Below are 23488 nucleotides of genomic sequence, written 5' to 3'. Positions count from 1 at the left end.
AGTCCCTGGTTGTCAGTAAATTGATTTGGGTGCATTACACCCTGTGATAACGCTAGTGAGATTATTAGGTAAGATTTGTCTGCAAGTACCAGTCATTGAATGTCTCACTTATCGGCATGAATTTATATAAAATGCAAGCTATGCCCATGTGTGTTACCTAAGTAAAGAGTGGCCAGACAACATGACATTATTTTGGTGACAGAAGTCAGAGGAAGCTATGTGAAATCATATGGCCCCATGCAAATGTTTGTTTAGGAGCAGTGGGCTGGGGTTGGAAGACAAATGACACATGCTAAAATAAATTATAGGTATAGTTTAGTTTCACAAGTGATCATCACGCCAGATGTGCTCCCTTAAATAATGTCCCAGCATCTTAGGTGCTATGTAATGAATGGCTTGTTCTGCCTGTGATGGATCGTGTAGATTAGGTAAAATAAACACATTTAGCAAGTGTAATAGAAACGTGTTGTGTTCTTTGTCTTGTAAAAGGTACACCAATGAGAACATGGGATTAGAATTAAATGCTCAGAAAAGGGAAATATTTTTAAGACTATCCCAATATTTTACACTGTGAAATCCCCATTTATCACTGATATATGCCCCTATATCCCTAAGAGGCTATGCTGGAGCTCTGACAGTAGAAGGGGGAAAGCTATTATTATTATCATTATTATTATTATCGTAGATTTGTGAGGCGCCACAGTGCTCCGCAGCGCCGTACAGTAGGGAAAATAGTACATGCATAAAACGGACATACGAGGTAGACAAAATAAATGCAGACATGAAAACAAAGGGCATGAAGGACCCTGCTCATTAGAGAGCTTACATTCTAAGTGGAAGAGGACACAGCTGAAACAAGAGGAGTAAATGTATTTCAGAGTGGAGATTGGGATAGTTGTGAGGATGCCTTAGTGGGAATAGTGTTATCAAGGATAAGGTCACCTCTAAAAAAGAATTGGGTTGTCAAAGAGCATCTAAAGATTTGAAGACTGTGGGAAAGTCTGATTAAGCGTGGTAGGGAATTCCATAAGTGGGGAGCAGCACGAGAGAAGTCTTGTAGACGGGAGTGAGAGGTGGTTACCACAGACAAGACAAGGTCAGAGGTAGATCTAAGAGGGCGGGAGGGAGAGTATTTTGATATGAGATTTGAGATGTAAACATGGGTAGTGTTGTTGAATGCTTTGTAGGTAAGGGTAAGTCATTTGAATTTTATTCTGGAGAACACAGGGAGCGAGTGTAGGGATTTGCAAAGTGGTGCAGCAGATGTGGAGCTGTGAGAGAGGAAGATCAGTCTTACAGCAGCATTTAGGATGGACTGAAGTGTGGATATATGGGTGTCAGGAATGCCAGATAGCAGGAGATTTCAATAGTCAAGATGGATGATGATGAGAGAATGGATAAGAATTTTGGTAGCATGTTGAGTAAGAAAAGGGAGTAATCTGGCAATGTTTTTAAGGTAGAGGTGACAGGACTGGAATAGAGTCTGGATCTGAGGAACAAAGCAGAGGTCGAAGTCAAGTGAGACACCAAGGGAGCGGGCTTGGTATACTAAGGAATTGGGTGTTATTGACAGTGAGGGAGATTTGAGGGCAAGTGGTGACTCTGGCAGGAGGGTAGATAATAAGCTCTGTTTTGGACATGTTGAGCTTTAGGTAGCGTTGGGACATCCATGTGGAGATAGCAGAAAGACAGTTGGTTACACAAGATAGTACAGACGGAGAGAGGTCAGGGGAAGAGATATATATTTGGGTGTCTTCAGCATAGAGGTGCTATTGGAGGTCGAATGAGGGAATTAGTGCCCCAAGGGAAGAGGTGTACAATGAAATAAGTAAAGGGCCAAGAACAGAGCCTTGTGGGACCCAAACAGATATTATTAAAGAGGTTTTCCACATTATAAAAAAAAAAAAAAAATTACTCATCCGTTAAGCAACCTAGGCTTCCATCTAGGGTCCAATTGGAGTGGAGGACCCGGATTACCATAACCTGTTTTATGTTATGGGTTTTTTGACTAATGGAAGGCGGAAGGGGGCTTAAACCGTTATTTTCCCTGAGCCCCATAGGATCTTAAACAGGCTCTGTTACTTGAAAGTGCTGGGAGTCTGGTAATTACAGCAACCTTACTATTACTTGATAGTGAAAATATTAAGTAAAATGGACACCCCGTTAGTAGAAGACCTACAAAGTAATTTATTTTTATTGAAAACATTTTCTACAAAAGAAAGCTGTATTCCGTCCGATCGCTGATAACTAGTTCTCCATATTTTACCTCAGCATAAGTAATCACATCTAATAATACAGGTTAGGTTGGAGTTTTCCTTTAAGTTGTTATTGCAATATGTTCCTCTTTACGAGAAGTGTTTTTCCCCTCTAGTTTCTATTTACATTCATTACTAACAAGTCTTCTAGTGTGAACCCCAACAAGCAGGAATCAGCATAAAGCAGGGCTATTTAGAATGTCGTCTGAAAGAATCATCGTTTAATATATTTGAATCAAACTGAGATTAAACATTTTTTTATCTTCTCTTGCCATAAATCAGTGTTGGAATCTGTTAGCTTAAAACAATAAAGAATGCGATAACTATAATGAAAAGGTAAGAGTGAAATGACCTGCTGAATGGGAAATAAGCACCATATATACTCCTTACTCCTCCATAAAATTTCACAGCATGGTAATATGTCTCTTCAGACAGCTCATATAAATATACCTCATTAGCTCATTTAAGTTGTCCATAAATTCAAGTACCCATTCACAGAGTCAAGATTGCACAAATATCATTATAAGCCCCACAGCTTGAGCCTGCCCCCTCTGGCTGTATAAAATTTCTCTATCCTGATTAATTGTGTTAAAAGCCGCTTAAAGGGAGAATATTCTCTTCTTTTTTTCAGTGGGAACAGTTTGCATACAAAATAAGATGATAATCTGTATCAATTTTATATATTGTGCTGATTCTACCAGCAAAATGTTGTTATTACTAATTTTATTGCTATTCTTTTCAGTACTGTAGTTTTACAATTATTATCACAAAGTAAATTATACCAATTACGTGAAAGATCACTGCACAGAATAAGTGTTGCCACTTGCAATATGTTTTTGTATTACGTACGTTCCACACTTGTCAGCGTGTATTGAATGACTTGAAATCTTTTGTTAAAACAATATAAAAGCTAATCAAGATTTATTTGTATTGCGTGTGCTGTTTTTTTTGTTTTATTTTTACTCCAAAACTGTTTGGGATTATTTTGGCACTGGAGGTTCAGGAAAGGACTGCGTCAGGAAAAAACTATTTTGTTAGGTTGAAGGGAATGGAGAAACATGTCTTTCCTTGAATGTCAGCTCTGGATATTCAGCAAATTAAATATAAGTTGCTCTTTACATGGTGGACTATTTATGCAAAAGTCCATTCCACATCTTTAGTCACTGACTAATAGATGAATGAACTTCACTATCACCAATATTGTATGTGGCAGCATACTTTTTTTTTGTTTTGTTTACTTCTATCAATTCTTATTAATGTTTCGAGGTTAGTGCAGAAAGAAACGTGATATGTGGGCCACTCTTATAAATGGATTCTTCATAACAGCGTAGTAACATTTGCAGTTACTCTCATTTGAACATAGCCTACCATTTTGCAAATATTCTCTTAAGTCTTTACTTATGCCTCACGATTTCCACGGTCTGTGCTATGATTTTCAGTGCCTTACCTAGGATGTCTAATGCAGTTCTCATTTCCCTCATTATGATAGTGTCATGACTGAAGATGTCTCACACTGCATGAATGATAGTACTAAAGAATTCTAGTTGGTGCAGTTTATTCAACGAATGCTTCCTACAATCTCCTACATGCTCTTCCTTACAGATACAGGATATACAATTAAACAGCAGTAAATAAATCTTAAGGCCGTAGAAGCAAACCAAAACAAAGACACAAACACACACAAGAGCATCATCTTTATTTCAATTTTAATTTACTTGTTTTCAAGCATGATGTTCCCTGTAATGTATTTTATCAAAGGTGTTTGGAGAGTGGTCACTTTTAGGGTTAAATACAGAAGAAAATGCAGGATATTTAGAGGGGTGGGGGGGGGGTTTCCAATCTATGCTGCCAGAGTGGGTATGGCCATCATGCAATTGGCATGGCTATCGTTTTAGGCGGTGCACGCCCCATGCGCAGTACATTTCATTAGGGTGTGCACCCAGGGAAACCTAGACAAGGTTACTCTGCGGGAAAACCCCCCTATATGTGTGCCTGAAATATGGATGCAGGTAGTTTAATGAGAGTCATTGGGGTAGAGAGCTATGCCATACATTTCATTTTATTCCTCTGGGTTACATTCTCTGGTCTCCCGACAGCAACAGACAGAAGGGACCAGAGTCTGCCCTCTTCCCCTACATCAGTGGTTCCCAAACTGTGCGCCTAGTCTCCCTGGGGTGCCTTGGAGATCTCACAGGGGTGTCTCAGCCAGGGCCAGTGGTAAACAAGGCGGGGGACTACTTGGTAATTATTTTGGCTTAGGGGTACCTTGAAAAAATTTGGGAGACCCTAAGGGTGCCTTGAACTGAAAATGTTTGGAATCCACTGCCCTACATGATAAGTTCTCTCTTAAGCCGAGTCCTCCCTACAATTTGTATTCTTATCAGTATTATTTTGTCTACCATGTTTCACCCACTTTTCAGTACTGTAGAGTGTCTTACATACCAACAACACTTAAAATAAATAAACATAATACTTAATTACAGTCAGCTATCTATTTTACATTTTTTACGAGACTTAGACAGGTGATGTAAAGCCCGGGAAAGTGTTAAAAGAGACAAAAGTCTAAAAACACCCAAAAGTTCAAGTGAAATAAGGTAACACAAAAGGCAACTGGCAATTGACCATAGTGTGTGTTAAATAGTTTCCACTAGCAAGTAAAATGTCTACGTATGGTGGACTTTGTACTTTGTACTTTGTAGAGAGAAATAAATCATTACCTTGATGGAAAAACATTAATTTATCCAAATCTCAGCTCCTGTATATGGTATGTACAGAATTTTGGGACTAATTCATTGCTAAAACATGAACTATTGTTCATGTTTTCAACAATACACAAAACGAAAACACTATTGAACAGCACTTAATAGTTCAAAATACTGAATCTGGAGATCGTATATATTTTTTATGTCTAAAAACTTTTCACAACACCTGGAAATATCATGCTGTATATATAGGGTGTTGTGCTGGTAAGAAGAAATAATAATGTCACAATACGTTGGATGGGGTTCTTTGGAGACATCACTTGTATTGTTATTGTGTAGAAATACACTGATGGTCACATTGATATGTATCTTCTTCTCCTTTCAGTCTCCCGCACATAGCTACTCCAGCTATGACTCCGGTAAAAATGAAAGTGTAGGTGGTTGTGGTGAAGATTTGTCTTTGAACCGGGGAGATGAAGATGAAGATGACCACGATGACCATGAAGATGTTGAGAAGGCCACTGAAGCAGACGGAGTAGAAGCAGAACGCCTGAAAGCTTTTAATGTAAGTGTTTATAGTAGCATTCCCAGAAAATAGCCTGCAATATGAATGTGTTACTGTACCAAAACCCTATATAATTATGTGGGACAATAATAAAATACTATCATAAAATGATGTATATTTTGCAATATGATGGTTATGGGCTATGATATGTCTGTTGGAGTAATACAGTTTTCCATTTGCTGTGACCGAATGAGTTAGAGACTTGGTTGAAATTAAAAGTAGAGAGTTGTATGATGCTTTCATGGTGGATAATTACATATTCAATTTTTCCGTGTGTTCACTTCTATGTTTTATTTATTTTCTTTTTCAACTGGCAAAACTTCAATCTTTCAGGATCCGAAACTGCACCAAAAAGGAAACACGCTTAGCAGTCCTTACACAACTGCTCCCGAAACCACAAGTCATTCAAATCATATTGTTTTGTTTATCTATGTAACCATATTGTTTAGTTCACCTTCTTTTCTGTCACGGCTATTGCCGTGGTCTCGGGAGTACAACACGAAGGCTGTCAATATATAAATATTTCAGTTGATCAGCAATTTGTGCATGCAGGCCCTACGAAGGTCAATGTACATAGACAATAGGATCTCCAACTCAGGAACCAGTCTAGAGAAACAGTTGTCTAATGGATAAGATTCTATGCTGTTGACAAACCAAGAGACTGGTGAGGCTGCTGAACCCAACTGCTTAGACATACAGATTATTTGTAGCTCTCCACAGCAGTTTCTCTACACTGCTCCTGAGTTGGTCAACAAGAGGCCACCTTTGGCATGTTTCATGATACTTATGATCCCCAGTGTTCATATATGAAGCTGTGAGTCCTCATATGTATTTCAAGCTCATACCAGCTGTGTTTTTGCAATTCTTTCTGTTGTCTCTGTGCTTAAGGAACGCCTGTGATCGTGTCAAGCAGAGTTTTGTGTTGTGCTGTAGCTGTGCTATGTTTGCTTGTATCCGCCATTATTGTCTGTGGTCATGCTTTGATTTATCCATGTAGACAATCCTAGTCCAGACTACTTTAAACCAACGTTTACTACGTATGTTTGTTTCTTGGGATTTTCATGTTTTTGTGCAATATTTAATAACTTTGCTTCTGCCTGCTGGTGTGTCCTGTGAAATTGCTCCATGAGGAACTATACTTGGTGTAGGATGATGCTTCTCTCTGCAAACCATCTTCTTACTATGGCAAAGTTTCTATTCCAGTCAAGAGTCTATGGTAGTAAGATGAGAGACGAGAGCAGCCCTCCAACCCCTTCTCCTCTGTCTCCCTCTTACCAACAGATGTTTGTCAGGCTGTTTGTAGATGAAAACTTAGACCGAATGGTCCCTATCTCTAAGCAGCCCAAAGAAAAGATCCAGGCAATCATTGACTCATGCAGGCGACAATTCCCTGAGTACCAAGAGCGTGCCAGAAAACGTATACGCACTTACCTCAAGTCCTGCAGGCGGATGAAAAGAAGTGGTTTTGAGATGGTGAGTTTTGACGTAAAATCAAGCCCATCAAAACTCCATATGTAATTTCATGACACTATTTTGTTTTCATCTTAGTGTCTTTATTTTACCCCCTGGTTCTATCAGTTAAAACATTTTTTTGTAATCCCTCTCATCATTCCTCAATTTTTCCCCATTTGTTCCTTAAGCAAAATATGCCTGTGTCTATCATTTACCATGGCGCTTAATAAAACGGGTGGATTAAATAAGCACCTAATAAGGGTGCAGCAAAAGGATGGGCTGAGAAAGGAAATAGAGAAGAGTTCTAGAACAGAGTGCTGCCCCATATTCTACAAGACTTATGTATTGTTACTCGGTCTGAACAACGATTTTCACTGGTTGATTTCCTGTGATCTGATTTGAATGTCTGAATCTATTTTCTTATTTTATTCTTTGACAAATGAGTAGCTTGGTATATTGACTTCTAGTATCAGAATTTTATTATTGTGGTTTTCTTTTCATGTGTAACTCCAGTCATGCATACATTGTCAGGTTTAATAATACAATGAGTAAACAATTTAAACAGAAGATAAAGAGAATCATCAAGCATAAAATGAACCGTTTGGAGTAAAACGGTTTATAATGTACATGACTCTAGGCTTGTAAGAAAGGCAACATCATATGTCGAGCATGAGTTTAGTGCAGAGGCAGTGAACTGTGAGTATGGTGAGATTGTTCTGTGCTCATGAGAACATAATATTTTATTAATATGACCTTTAACTATTATGTTGTTCTTTTATAGGAAAATCCAAAATATCCCTTTCAATGGGCTTTTGCAAATTACTTTTCAGCTTCATGACGTAGGTTTGCCCTAATTTGGAGGTTGGAAGCTTTTTGTTTTTTGCTTATTAGTGACTTTTAAGATAATGCAGAAAGAAATAACTCATGTTTGAATGGTGACGGGGGAGGATTTGAAAGAGGTAAAACTAAATAGGCTTTTAATCATTCAAAGGAAATTGCTGATGCCTCTCCCATTGTGCCTATGTCAGGCTTGACTGGCAATCACATGAATGACCGAGCCATTCCATGCCTGCATATGCAATAACAGTGGCATCGGCAACTGCTCAGTGACTGGGTGATTCATGTGAACTGCAGTTAAAAAATAGGAACATTTCAGCCATTAAAGACTTGGACCTGTCAAAAGCTGCAGCTATATTTAATGAATGGTTCATTCATCCACTACAGAGAGCCACAGATAAAGAGAGAGCAGCACTATATAATTATTAAGGGAATTGTAAAATGTATAACATTCACCACACAGAATGAACCGACATGACATTACACAAAGACACCAACTTCTTGCCAAAGAAGCAAGATCATCTCTAAGTGCAGTTCTCCCCCACCAATTGTAACACAATTTCTGCAGTATGTACCACATACCTAACATGCTTTCATTCCCCTTTACACTTCTTCTATATTGTGATAAGAGCTGTAAGAGTGTAATAACACCAAACCCCCAGGAGAATGTGTAGGTTCGTTCTGCTCTCCCACAAACGCTGCTCTTTGTTCTGACAGTCTGTCAGCCCTGTCCTGCCCCCCTGCCCCTCTGCCCCCTGCCCCATGCCCCATGCTCTGGCAGAGAGGGCCAGAACCGGGGAATTAACCAAAAGTATTAATTTACAAAAACTGTGAAGATAAGAGGTAATAATGGTGAACCAGACACAGGAATTGTAAAACTGGAATTTTATCTAAAAGTCTATACATTTTAATGTAGGTTTTACTATTGTGCTTTTGAGTCTGATTGTGCATTGTGAATCATCAGTACTGCACAGTGTACAGTATGAGTTATAAATAAGCTGTCTGCCGTCGGCTTTAAACTCGGTCTGCTGGTATGGAGACTGCAAACAGAAAAATTACTTTTAGGATAGTGTTCTGCTGTGTACTCCTTGTAACCCCAGAAACCAGTCATCCTGTTGGGACCCTATCACACACTTAAAGGAGCAGTCACATTTACACACAGTCACACTCAATACATATCATCCTAGAGCACAAACACTCTTTACGTTAGTTTTCTTTTTCGTTTAGTTTTAAATACCATTTTTACATTGATCAGTGTCTGGATTGTTCATGGTGATGGGTACATTATCTCAGGTGATTGTTTTTCTTTTTCCTATTCTGCTGCTTTATCACAGTGGGTCTCTACAGGTGACTACATGTGGCACAACACAATTATTCTCATCATTCGTATGAATGAACCTGATTTGTCACATGCGACAGGTGCAGTGACAAACAGTTGCGTGTGCAGTCCATAGGGGCTCACTGTGTTCAAAATTGCATAGCGGGTAAATTATACACTAGTAAATATTGGTGGGTACGCAGGTAGATGTAGTGTTTGTAATCACAGAAGTGGGAGAGAATTGGAGAATGGATTGGAATTTTTTTTATATACAACTATAGCAAACGGCAACAAATCTTTATTAATTATAAATAATTATTTTCTGAGATAAATCTGGATGTAGGCATTTAGCCAATAAAAGGAGATCACCTGTGCAAGATAGCAGGAAAAGAATGGGTAATAAGACTTTTTTTTATTATTTTATTAATTTAGAATTGCAAGAATTCAAATGAATATCTTTATGTAAATGCATACTATATTTCTGTGATTACATTTCTAAGATACATTATCACTTTAATGTGTACAAAGGTGGAGATGTAAAAGTCATGTCTTTAATGTAATAACCACAGCGTAGAAACCACAAAGGCTTATTCTTCATTTGTATATATTCCTCATTTAAATGTTCAAAGTTTACAAGGATAAAGGTGCAAAATAAGAAAGGAGCAAACAGTGCTATGGAACCAAGAAAGAAATGTAAGGGGCACCATGCACATCCTCTGCCTATTCTCAAATTAGGTTGTACAGCTGACAGACTTCACAATTGGCTGACCTTCATCATCATCATCACCATTTATTTATATAGCGCCACTGATTCCGCAGCGCTGTACAGAGAACTCGTTCACATCAGTCCCTACCCCATTGGAGCTTACAGTCTAAATTCCCTAATATAGACATACAGACAGAGAGAGAGAAAGAGACTAGGGTGAATTTTGATAGCAGCCAATTAACCTACCAGTATGTTTTTGGAGTGTGGGAGGAAACCAGAGCACCCGGAGGAAACCCACGCAAACACGGGGAGAACATACAAACTCCACACAGATAAGGCCATGGTCGGGAATTGAATTCATGACCCCAGCGCTGTGAGGCAGAAGTGCTTACCACTGAGCCACCGTGCTGTCCCTTCAACTTAAGTCAGTGCGCCACCTAAAAGGAATTATTTCTTTAACCAACACAACCCTTGCCCCCATCTAGCAGTACTTGCCCAGCAAGCCCGCACTTTGGGAGAAGCAACGCCAGCGAGAGCCAAATGGCTTCTAGTGTTGTGTCAGTTTGTAGCTGCTCTGCCCAGTCATCACCAGTGTTTAAACCTCCAGCTCTCCCCATTCCCAACCTAAGACAAGAAGGGTTGTGTCACTGGCGGGATGAGTTCTCCTGAACCGTGGAGGTCCCTGACATGGAACCCTCACAGTGCTGCAGTTTGGTGGAATATTAAGTAAAAAAATAAAAATATTATTGGATACTGAAGTCTAATGGTAATAATGCAGACTTTCATCCTTCATATTTCTTCCTCTCCTGCACACAGATCACTCCACAGATGGACAGACAACCTACATGATAATTATACAGGGCTGGCACTGGTTGTGTCAAGTATCCAACAAGACAATACAAATATTCCTATACAAGGAGACAACAGAGTAAATACACACTAAGCACTGTTGGGTACAGAATACTATTATTTTCAAATAACCTCACTTTCACAGCATGTTCTCGCAGGAAAATTGTAGCTGAAAGGTTTTAAAAAGGATGAGAGGAGAAGTATGTCCTTATATAAACCTCTCCTGCAGTTACTCTACATTGCTTGGCAAGCCCATCTTTTTTTACTGGAGAGATTTTATTTTTCACTTTTATTTTTAAATTGCTTTTAATTAGTACCTACAGCAGCTGTGACTACTGTTCCTCTACATGAACTCATAAGACACAACTAGTGTATTTCAAATTATGAAGTATAATTTTGTATAGATTGTGTACTAAGAACAGGTGAATGAGGGCCAGAAACGTTTTTGCAAACAAATCATCGGAACCATAACTGCGAAAAGTCGGAAAGGCAAATAATCTTTTCTGATTGAATGAATGCAATTATAATTTGTGAAATGTTGAACTTGATGGACCTGTGTGTGTTTTTCAACATTAGTAATAATGTAACTATATATAGTACTGGCATACCTCCCAAATGTTCTGATTTTATCGGTACAGTCCTGATTTTAGGACTCTGTCCCGCGGGTGGGAATGTTGGCAAAAGGGAAGTATCTAATGGGCAGCCTAGTACTTTACAGTGCAAGGCAAGCCTCTGGGGGCGTGGCTACTGCAGGTCATCACACCCTCTTTGCAATGTGGCCACGCCCTCTGTCTGGGACAGTCGTGGTGGGAGGTATGTTCTGGAAAAGAGAATTAATATTTCTGGTATAACATATGTTGAAGCAATGACTTTCAGAACTGATTTTGTTCACCTTAAATCCTTCATCTGAATTGGTCACAGTTGCCCCGTTCAGTCTCTCTGCCAGTGATAACAGATGCAGCATATGTAAAAGTAAATGACAATATATTTTCAAACTTTCTGGAACTAGCAACTATAAACAAATGAAGTAGCATCATTCAACTCATTGTTTTGATGTGTGCAAAGGCATAAAGAGTACAAATAAAGATTTGTGCACTAACAATTATTACAAAAACCTCTATGCATGCAGAAAAAATAATAAAAAGTAATATCTGGCTGCGAATTCATACAGCCTGTATCGCTATGCCAACAGAAGGCCATTTCAGACTATTAAATATTTATGTTGCTTAGCTACCACTTTGTACAGGAGGGAACTTTGTATAATATTGGAATGAGACACTAATGATGCCAGTAAGGGCAGAATGTTGGCGTGTCCATTGGTGCCCTCGCACAGTTATCACCTAAATCAGATTTGGCATGGCTATGGTGGCATCTCAGACACCTCACAAATACGGCTGGGCTCTTTTATGATTTTCAATGTTCTATGGTGTTCTCACACCAATTACATCATATTTTCAAGGTTGGAATAAATAACCTGTTTATTTGTATTGACAGTTAATTTTTCATGATTGTCCTCCTCATACATGGGTGTATCAGCATTGCTGGATCTGAGGAACAGATCAGATCACTCAAAACCTAGGACCTGATTCATTAAGGATCTCAAATTAAGAAGTTTCTTATTTAAGTCTCCTGGACAAAACCCTGTTACAATGCAAGGGGTGCAAATTAGTTTTCTGTTTTGCACATAAGTTAAATACTGACTTCATGTAGCACACAAATATCTACTTTAAATTTCAGTGTACAAATAAGCTATCTAGTATTTGTGTGCTACATGAAAAAACAGTCAGTATTTAACTTATGTGCAAAACAGAAAACTAATTTGCACCCCTTGCATCGTAACATGGTTTTGTCCAGGAGACTTGAATAAGAAACTTCTTAATTTAAGTTCCTTAATGAATCAGGCCCCTAGTCTTTAAAAGGTTTCACTGATATTAAAATGCTTTTGTTGTTAATTAGTAACAGCTGAAATATAACTGTTTTATTCACCAATTCCAACTTTATATTTTGAACTGTGTCACAGGAAGACAACTCACACGCTTGGCGATTCAGGAAATATTCTAGTTTACAATCCATGTGCAGTAATTATTATGTGCATTATGAGATTTGTATATACCAATTATTAATTCTTGATAACAAATGTGCAATCCATTGATATGTTAACTAATTGTTACACGAAGATGGAGCAATGTGACCATCACTTCTTGCAGAAGCTGGGTCAGGTTAGTAGGGGAGCTGTGATGTACAGCAAGTTTCAGGCCACAGATTTTTCAGTGGGATTAAGGCCATGACTGGGCCAATCAAGAACATATATTTCTTTACTTGAAGCCACTCCTGTGTTGCTCTTGCACTATGCTTTGGATGGTAGCCCTGTACACAAACTTCTTCCCCAGCTTGAGCTCTTTTGGCAGCTGGTAGCAGGTAATTCTACAGAATTGTTTAATGTGCATCAAACCTCATCCCATCGATCCTGACAAAATTGCCAAAAGCACCCCCAGAACACGAGAGACATATTTATATTTGCCAAAGTATTGACCCACTAATTTTTTACATAGGTAAGGTCTACATTTTTCCTAAAATGTAATCATTTCTGTTTTACATATTTAGTAAGTTGTGGAAAGGTTTTTGGACTACTCAGTACTGTGCATCAGTGCAAAGAAAAATCAATCTTCAACTTATGTTTCAGAATCTGTAGCACCAAAATATCAAAAAGTGTTGTGTGGGGGCAAATTCTTTTGGGCAGTATAAATGGGGATTATTGCTTTTGTTGAAGGCTATAACCTGTAAATACTATTACACACAGTAAACTCATAGCTGAATGTTTTTCTACATTCTCAGTGTTACACGAGATATACTTTGATATACTGTTGTCCACTGGCATTGTATTTGTCTACAAGATTTGACCTGGAAATATCCATAGTTGAATATCACTGTGATTTTTGTTTCAGCAAAGTGATTTTTAGAAAGAAAAAAAAGAAAAGCCAATTTTTCACAGCTTTCTGCATTGACAGTCATCATTTCTCAGATACAATTTACTACCATTAATTTTTCCCTGAAGTAATAGAATTGATGTGTATTTCTCTATCCTTCTGACAATATTGCATGTAATATCGCATAGATGAATGTGACCCTTTAATTGTAATTGAAAAATGTATCCCTGGATTATGGATAAGTTTGAATAACATTAAAGTAGATCATGAAATCATTGGAGAATGCTGCTAATTGTGATATGTGAAGATGACCTGTAATATATTATAACAAGTGTAGACAATGTATCCTTCTATAGCACCCATTAAACCGTAGCGTCCAACATATTGCCTATCCTGCTGGGAGCTGTAGAGCCACAGGTTTCTAAAGCTTATATTCCAATACACTAAATGCTCTCAGCTGGTGAGCATGTCATACACACAGAAATAATCACTGTTACCACAGCCACTGTGAGGAGCTCTGCTAAACAGTTTAGTGAGGAGCTCATTGTGGAAAAAGACAGGAGCTAGTTTCACAGATGACACAAAAACACCTTATCCACTATAAGCTGCACCACCGGTCACATCATTAGTCCAAAGACATTGCATACACCCCTTTCTCCCCCTAGCGATATATTGCTATAGTGACTATTTCAGGTCAACAAGCTCTTTATGAACCATAAACAATGATGCAGTAATTATAGTAATAGATAGTGTTTTGTTTATAAATAAGGGCTGTAAAAATTGCTTTGTTTTTACTACTTATTTGTAGTTCTGTGCTTCCTCAAGGATGAAGACCCAACGTTCTGTGAAACTGGCAGGATTTGTTCAAACTAGAATGCTGCAGTAATAAGTGAATTTGTGTGGTTTTTTTTTTAAAAAAAGTGTTTTATACATGTTATGAACGTGTAGGACTGTCTTTGAATTGTCCAGATGCTGGTCTCAGTTATTTTTTTTTCATATGATGATGTGGACAGTTACTATTGGATATAGTTTGGTAGACCGTTTACATATATCTTTACCTCACATTAAATCTTTGTTGTTATCTATTAAATGAATGACTTAGTGGAAAAGGGTCAGGTTGGAGTATGTAAAGTGTTCCTGGGCTTTTCTCTAATTATAGTCTATCATTGGGTACCATAAGGTCATGTGACTCACGAGAATAGCGTTATGCTTTAGCTATTCAGTAAGTGTAAAATGGTTTGAAAAATTCAGGTTATAGACCATACAGAGTTATGGGCCTCGTGGACCTGTAGATTGAGGTTATGAGGAGTATATTCAACTACTGGTCTATATTGAATAATCACTGTCTGCACCGACTCTCACATTATTAATAATTGAATTTCACCTTAAAATTAATGAAATTATTACTCTTTTTGGCTTCATAGTTTGATGTAATTGCTAACAATTTTATGATATCAGTGGGTACTTAAGCCACTTTTCCCATGTTCTCCTTGTATTATAGAGCCCACCAGAGGATCAGTTTATTACCAGCTATGGACTATGAGTTTCTCTTTCTTCAGTCACAGATTTTATCTTAATCTTATTTTTATATAATTTGTCTATACCTGATTTATTTCCTTCACATCTAATGGTCTATGGCTAATCCAGAAGTCTTCATTTAAAATTGTGGGGGAGGAGGGTTTCTTGTTTTGTTTTTTTAAGTCAACCATAATGTAGCTGTAATAGTGTAAAGTTTGTTTTGTTTTGACGACATTATGTCTATAGAAGTTTATAGTAATGGATTAAAACAAGTACTCTATATGTGCCTGGTGTTTTCTAGCCCTCATTTTTCATCAGTTTCATATCCCCTTTCAGTTGTTTTTGTTGGTGTGTTTGTGCATTTTAAAGTGACATTCCAGTAAATGCAATCACGTCTCCATAATTCAATTAACATTGTTTGAAAAGCCCACAATGATTAATCCTAATATACACATAAAATGTCTTCTTTTTCAGTCACGACCTATCCCTTCACACCTCACCTCCGCCGTAGCAGAAAGTATCTTGGCCTCAGCCTGTGAGAGTGAAAGCAGGAATGCCGCTAAGAGGATGAGACTAGACAGACAACAGGTAATGTTCTTGCCCGTACTTTATCATTGTTTTGAAAATGGTGTCAAGTGTACGTACAGTTTACTAGAGTCTCAGGTCCTAGGACAGCGGCTACTTATAGGGGCAACCAGTGGTCAAAGTGGGGTGATACGGTGGTATGCCCTACTGCTTCTTCTCCTACTGCCTGTAAAACGATCAAATTACATTCACTTATATTCCCATTATATTTTGCAAACCGCCACTTCTAAATTTCCAAATTTCCACTTTGACCACTTATAAATTTTCATACCGCCACTTCTAAATTTCCACTTCCACCAGTGGGGGAAACTGTAGAAGAGTTTTAATTCATCAGGTACCATTCATAGCCCCTACAGTTTGAAAACTGCCTCTGTAGGTTGTGCCAGTGCCGTAACTAGACATTTTAGTGCCCTGGGCGAGACAGGGCACCGGCGCCCCCCATCTAAGTGGGAGTGACATTTGCCAAGTGGGTGTGGCCAACCTAATGTGGGGGTGTGGCTAGCACTTTACTGAATGAATTCTTTTGTATTGCTGTGTAGTTGGTAGCCTCAAAAATACAGGTGTAACCTATACAAATTTCTCTCACTATAGGGAAGAAATATAAGAGCCCTTGGCTACACCTGTATTTTTTGCAATAGACACTATGTGGAGGAAAATAGAAATCATAGATTATGAATATGAAAATGACAAATTTTCTATTTCCTGTACTTTACACGACATACACTATATAAATTTGGATTTTTAAATACATATAAACCCAGTGCTGGAAGTGGGCTGCAGGATGACAAGTAAGAGGAATAGGGGAGAAGATGGTGCAAGGGGGTAGATGAGAGGGACAGGGGAGAAGGTGGCACAGAGGGGGTAGTAGATGAGAGAGCCTGGGGACAAGGTGGCACAGAGGGGGTAGTAGATGAGAGAGCCTGGGGACAAGGTGGCACAGAGGGGGTAGTAGATGAAAGGGCCTGGGGACAAGGTGGCACAGAGGGGGTAGTAGATGAGAGAGCCTGGGGACAAGGTGGCACAGAGGGGGTAGTAGATGAGAGAGCCTGGGGACAAGGTGGCACATGGGAGGGGAGTAGATGAGAGGAACTGGGGAGAAGGTGGCACAGGGGGGTAGATGAGAGGGACTGTGGAGAAGGTGGGATAGGGGGGTAGATGAGAGGAACTGAGAAGGTGGGACAGGGGGGTAGATGAGAAGGACTGGGGAGAAGGTGGCACAGGGGGGTAGATGAGAGGGACTGTGGAGAAGGTGGGACAGGGGGGTAGATGAGAGGGACTGGGGAGAAGGTGGCACAAGGGGGTAGATGAGAGGGACTGGGGAGAAGGTGGCACAGATGGGGTAGATGAGAGGGACAGGGGAGAATACATAAATGCAAAATACCAAAAAATACAATACCAAAAAATAATCATTATACATTTTCATGTCCCCTGCCCCCATAGATTTTGCTTCCCCACTACACTCCCTCAGTTTTTGCTCCTGGATGGAGCACCCTATTTCCTATTTTTTTTTTTTAAATATATATTTTAATTACAATATAACATTTACTTACCTATTTTTCTTCCCTCCTGGATGGTCAGCATAGCAGTCAGCAGTAGATGCAGGGGACTCACTCTCTCTGCTCAGCAATGGCCGCTCCTCACTTTCTTTTCAGAGGGGGGGGTGGAGCGGAGCACAGCATCCTGGAAGGGGAGGGGGCGGGTCCTGACAAATAACTTTATACACACTGTCTGACAGACAGTGTGATCATTCTTTGACCAGCCACCACACTAGCCCCTCCCCCGACTCGCGGCACCCGACCCCCCCTCCCCCGACTCGCGGTAACCGACCCCCCCTCCCCCGACTCGCGGCACCCCCCCTGCATGAGTCGCGGGGGGGGGGGGGCAATATTTTTTTATTTTATTTTATTTTTTTTAGATATTTTTTTTTTACTTTGAGCCACAGAGGGGAAGGTAGCGGGCGGCTGCTGCGCCCCCTCGGGCTTGCGCTCGGGGCGACGGCACCGCCCGCACCACCCTAGTTACGGCTCTGGGTTGTGCTAGCCGTATAGACCCCGAAAACAGTAGAACAGATGAAATCTGCCTCAGATAGCAATTCATTTAAACGGTCGTAACTGCAGTTGTAACTTTATTACAAATAAGATCATACAATGTGAACCAAATTGTGGTATATTGTTATGAATGATTAGATGGTTTAAACGGGCATTTCACAACATCAGAAGCACAGTTTATTTTCATCAGGACCACTTGTTTTCATCTCCTGGGTACTCTCATTAGACTTCCAAAATGGATGTAGTTTAGGGTTCAGGTTGAGTTGCACACATTACAGGTGTGCCTAGCTATAACGTGGAATGGTCACACAATGGGCTGGTGTCAGAGGAAATGTTGGAAATTTGATCATAAAGAAGTTCCATCTTTTATAGGCCTGAACATTTAAAAAGAAAGATGACAGATGCAAAGCATAAAATAGTGCATCCTTGACTTGTGGCCTATGAGGATGAAACGAGTATTGATAAGCCAGGTATTACACATCTTGATATAAAAATGACAGAGTCAGTCATATAACAGGAATATAAAAAAAAAATAGACCAAAACTAACTATGATCAGTGTGTGCTGTGGATTCACTTATGTTAAAGTTCAATATTCTCTCTAAACTTTTTCTGATAAAATGTACTTGGAGATGACTTCATAGCCGGAAAGATGACTCACATTCTGAATGCCATTCTTTTCACAAACCCTAGAATTATATCTGTATAAATGGGTAAGTACAATGACTCACCAGTCCAGGCTTGCTATCTAAATAATACATATCGCAATTAGAATTGTACTTGTCAAACAGCATGGGACTTACTTTCCTGAAACCTCGTATGTAAAACAATTTTATTGGAATAGTTATTTCTATACAAGTTTATATTAGAAGATGTTCAAAGAGACTGAGGGGTATATTTACTAAACTGCGGGTTTGAAAAAGTGGAGATGTTGCCTATAGCAACCAATCAGATTCTAGCTGTCATCTTGTAGAATGGAATAATAAATGATAACTAGAATCTGATTGGTTGCTATAGGCAAAATCTCCATTTTTTCAAACCTGCAGTTTAGTAAATCTAGCCCTGAAAGATTTTCAAATTGTTGAATGGCTGTTGCGTAGGGGCTGCAGACAGTATGGGGGATTACAGACTGTTTATTGTTTTGCCTAACGTTAGCAACGTACTATTACTGGCCAACTTACTGGTGAGCCAGTGAATGGCTGGTTTGGTCAAGCGGCAAGTGACACATTCGCTGGATTGTTTTGTTTTTTTTAACTGCTGCAGCACCTCTTTGCTGGTTACTCTGACTAGATCCTCTTGACTGCTTACTTTGGCTCAGGACCACGCTCAGAGCATTGACTCAAGATGCTGGGCACAACGTAGGACAGCCGGGAATGGATTACATTGTTAGCTCTTATCTGTAGGGCACAAGAATACAGCAGGTATAGGCAGCTCACAGGAGCAGAGCAGGATCTTTAGTAGTGGAGATTATTGCTTAGAATAGCTCTTAAAAGAGCCGCTACATGAGCCAGCATTTAAAAGTAGCGCAGATGCAGTAGACTTTTTGAGCCACTTCTGTTATACACTTTTTTGCGACATATTGGCAGGAGGTTTTTCAGCCCAGGTCTGATTTCCTTATCTCTCACTAGGAATCCTCTTGGATCATGCATTAGTTTAATACTGCTTTCAGTGGTGGTGGGGTGTTCTCATGCTTTCTAAGCAGGGATGAGCGGGCTCGGATTATCGCAATGTGCGGTGCAGTGCGGATCCGAGCCCGATGCGAGCACTGTTCGGGTATTCCCGCCGATGGCCACAATGAAAACGAGGATTTGATGTCCTAATCCCGCCATCAGATCTCGCAAGATCCGGATTCTTTATATTCCCCGCTTGCCGCCGCCATCTTCACTCGGGCATTGATCAGGGAAGAGGGAGGGTGTGTTAGGTATCCTCTGTCCTGCTCTTTCTCGTGGTGCTGTCCTGTGCTGTGTCCTGCTGAGTCCAGTGGTGCTGTGTTCTGTGCTCTGTCCTGCTGAGTTCAGTGGTGCTGTGTCCTGTGCTCTGTCCTGCTGAGTCCAGTGGTGCTGTGTCCTGTGCTCTGTCCTGCTGAGTCCAGTGGTGCTTTATCTTGTGCTCTGTCCTGGTAAGTCCATTGGTACTGCAATATAACTACGTTCACTGTTCCTGCAGTATACAAGTCCATTTGTTACTGCAATATAACTACGTTCACTGTTCCTGCAGTATACAAGTCCATTGGTACTGCAATATAACTACGTTCACTGTTCCTGCAGTATATAAGTCCAGTGCTACTGCAATACAACTACGTTCACTGTTCCTGCAGTATATAAGTCCAGTGGTACTGCAATATAACTATGTTCACTGTTCCTGCAGTATATAAGTCCAGTGGTACTGCAATATAACTACGTTCACTGTTCCTGCAGTATACAAGTCCAGTGGTACTGCAATATAACTACGTTCACTGTTCCTGCAGTATACAAGTCCATTGGTACTGCAATATAACTACGTTCACTGTTCCTGCAGTATATAAATCCATTGGTACTGCTGTATAACTCCAGTCCAGTGCTACTGTCCTGTGCCGCATATAATTTTTAAAGGCTTTGATGAGTGTGTGTGGTTTAGGGGTGCTGCATATAATGGAGAACCAAAATTTGGAGGATAAAGTAGGGAAAGATCAAGAACCACTTCCTCCTAATGCTGAAGCTTCTGTCACTAGTCATGACATAGACAATGAAATGCCATCAACGTCGTCTGCCAAGGCCAATGCCCAATTTCATAGTAGAGGGCATGTAAAATCCAAAAAAGCCACAGGTCACTAAAATGATCAAAAAAAAGAAATTGAAGTCATCTGAGTAGAAACGTAAACTTGCCAATATGCCATTTACGACACGGGCCCGTGTTCATGACTAGTGGTTCAGCTTCACCCAAGGATCTAAGCCCTCCTCCTCCCCCCCCCTCTAAAAAATTTGAGAGTTAAGCTGTCATCAACAACACAGCAAACAACTCTGCCTTCTAAAGAGATGTCATCACAAATCCCCAAGACGAGTCCAAGGGTGTTGGTGGTTGCGAAGCCTGACCTTCCCATCACTGTACGGGAAGAGGTGGCTCCTTCCACCATTTGCAGCACGCCCTCTGCATATGCTGGAAGGATCACCCACAGTCCAGTTACAGATTTGGATAATGAAGGTGTCAATGTTGTACACCGGGAGGAGGATATTAATGTAGCTGGCGATTAGGAGGAACTTGACGAGGAGGATGCTGATGTGGTTATCTTAAATGAGGCACCAGGGGGGGAAACAGTTGTTGTCCATGGGATGAAAAAGCCCATCGTCATGCCTGGGCAGAAGACCAAAAAATCCACCTCTTCGGTCTGGAATTATTTCTATCCCAATCCGGACAACAATTGTATTGCCATATGTAGTTTATGTAAAGCTGCAATAAGCAGGGGTAAGGATCTTGGCCACCTAGGGACATCCTCCCTTCTACGTCACCTGAAGACCCTTCATAATTCAGTGTTTAGTTCAGGAACTGTGGCTAGGACCGTCAGCAGTCCAGGGACACCTAAATCCCTTGGTCCTGTTGTATCCACACCAGCAACACCCTCTTCGTCAATTTCCTCCCCGATCTCGATCAGAGATAGTCCTGCAGGCCATATCACCGGCATGACTGAGTCCTCTTCAATCCGGGATTCTTCCGGAGGATCCTGCAGCGGTACGCCTACTACTAACGCTGCTGCTGTTGCTGCTGGGAGTCAGTCATCTTCCCAGAGGGGAAGTCGTAAGACCGCTACGTCTTTCACTAAACGATTGACCGTACAACAGTCGTTTGCCCTGAGCACGAAGTTTGACAGCGTCATCCTATAGCAAAGCAAATAACTGCATCCTTGACAGCTATGTTGGTGTTAGACGTGCGTCTGGTGTCTGCCATCAGTGGAGTGGGATTTAGAAGGTTGATGGAGGTATTGTGTCCCCGGTACCAAATCCCGTCTAGATTCCACTTCACTAGGCAGGCGATACCCGGGATGTACAGAGAAGTACGAAAAAGTGTCCTCAGTGCTCTGAAAAATGCGGTTCTACCCACTGTCCACTTAACCACGGACATGTGGACAAGTGGTTCAGGGCAAACTAAGGGCTATATGACTGTGACAGCCCACTGGGTAGATGTATCGCCTTCCGCAGCAACAGCAATAGCAGCATCTCCCAAACGCCTGCCCGTTCCAAGGCAGGCAACGTTGTGTATCACTGGTTTCAGTAAGAGGCACAACGCTGACAACCTCTTAGAGAAACTGAGGGAAATCATTTCGCAGTGGCTTACCCCACTTACACTCTCCTGGGGATTTGTGGTGTCGGACAACGCCAGTAACATTGTGCGGGCATTACATATGGGCAGTTTCCAGCACGTGCCATGTTTTGCCCACACAAAAAATTTAGTGGTGCAGCATTACCTGAAGAGTTACAGGGGTGTGCAGGATATGCTTGCGGTGGCCCGTAAAATTGCTGGACACTTCGGCATTCTGCCACTGCCTACCGAAGACTCGAGCAACATCAGAAAAGCCTGAACCTGCCCTGCCATCACCTCAAACAAGAGGTTGTGACGCGCTGGAACTCCACCCTCTATATGCTGCAGAGGATGGAGGAGCAGCAAAAAGGCCATTCAAGCCTACACAGCCACCTACGACATAGGCAAAGGAGTGGGGATGCGCCTGAGTCAAGCGCAGTGGAGACTGATTTCCGTGTTGTGCAAGGTTCTCCAGCCGTTTGAACTTGCCACATGAGAAATCAGTTCAGACACTGCCAGCTTGAGTCAGGTGATTCCCCTGATCAGGCTGTTGAAGAACCAGCTGGAGAAAGTGAGGGAGGAGCTGGTAAACCATTGCGATTCCACAAAGCATGTAGCTCTTGTGGATGAAGCCCTTCGTACGCTTTGCCAGGATCCGAGGGTGGTCACTCTTTTAAAGTCAGAGGAATACATTCTGGCCACCGTGCTCAATCCTTGGTTTAAAGCGTATGTTGTGTCTCTGTTTCCGGCGGACACAAGTCTACAGCGATGCAAAGACCTGCTGGTCAGGAAATTGTCCTCTGAAAAGGACCGTGATATGCCAACAGCTCCTCCTTCATTTTCTTCCACACCTGTGGCTGCGAGGAAACAGCTGAGATTTCATAAACGACCCGCTGGCGGGGGTGTAGAGAACATCTGGTCCAGACTGAAGGACCTGCACACCATTGCTGACATGTCTACTGTTGCTGCATTGGATGCTGTCACCATTGAAAAAAGGGTGGAGGATTACTTTGCTGACACCATCCAAGTAGACATGTTAGACAGTCCTTACTTTTACTGGCAGGAAAAAAAGGCAGTTTGGAAGCCCCTGTACAAACTGGCTCTATTTTACCTGAGTTGTCCCCCCTCCAGTGTGTACTCCGAAAGAGTTTTTAGTGCAGCGGGGAACCTGGTGAGTGAGCGGCGAAGGAGGTTGCTTCCGCAAAATGTTGAGAAGATGATGTTCATAAAAATGAATGATCAATTCTTCAATCAAGACCAGCAATGGCCTCCAGAGACTACAGAGGGACCTGTGATTGTGGAGTCCAACGGGGACGAATTGATAATGTGTGAGGATGAGGAAGTACACACTGAAGGGGGTGAGGAATCAGAGGATGAGGATGAGGACGACATCTTGCCTCAGTAGAGCCAGTTTACTTTGTACAGGGAGAGATGAATTGCTTTTTTTGTGTGGGGG

The 23488-nt window shown here is 40.9% G+C and overlaps 1 protein-coding gene across 5 annotated transcripts in view; it reads left to right on the top strand.

Moving 5' to 3' along the window:
- Positions 1-23488, top strand: part of NOL4 (nucleolar protein 4) — a 217871-nt gene that overhangs the window by 156203 nt on the left and 38180 nt on the right. For 3 of the 5 annotated variants that reach the window (XM_075213476.1, XM_075213475.1, XM_075213478.1), the window contains exons 7-9: positions 5343-5522; positions 6804-6995; positions 15604-15717. In XM_075213476.1, coding sequence (XP_075069577.1) covers positions 5343-5522; positions 6804-6995; positions 15604-15717 — 486 coding nt within the window. The remainder of the gene's footprint in view (positions 1-5342; positions 5523-6803; positions 6996-15603; positions 15718-23488) is intronic. The other 2 variants (XM_075213479.1, XM_075213477.1) reach the window with 1 other exon arrangement.

Source organism: Mixophyes fleayi, chromosome 5, assembly GCF_038048845.1.
Source record: "Mixophyes fleayi isolate aMixFle1 chromosome 5, aMixFle1.hap1, whole genome shotgun sequence".
NCBI lineage: Eukaryota > Metazoa > Chordata > Amphibia > Anura > Limnodynastidae > Mixophyes > Mixophyes fleayi.
Note: the sequence above shows the minus strand (reverse complement) of the source record. Positions and strands in the feature narration are given on the sequence as shown.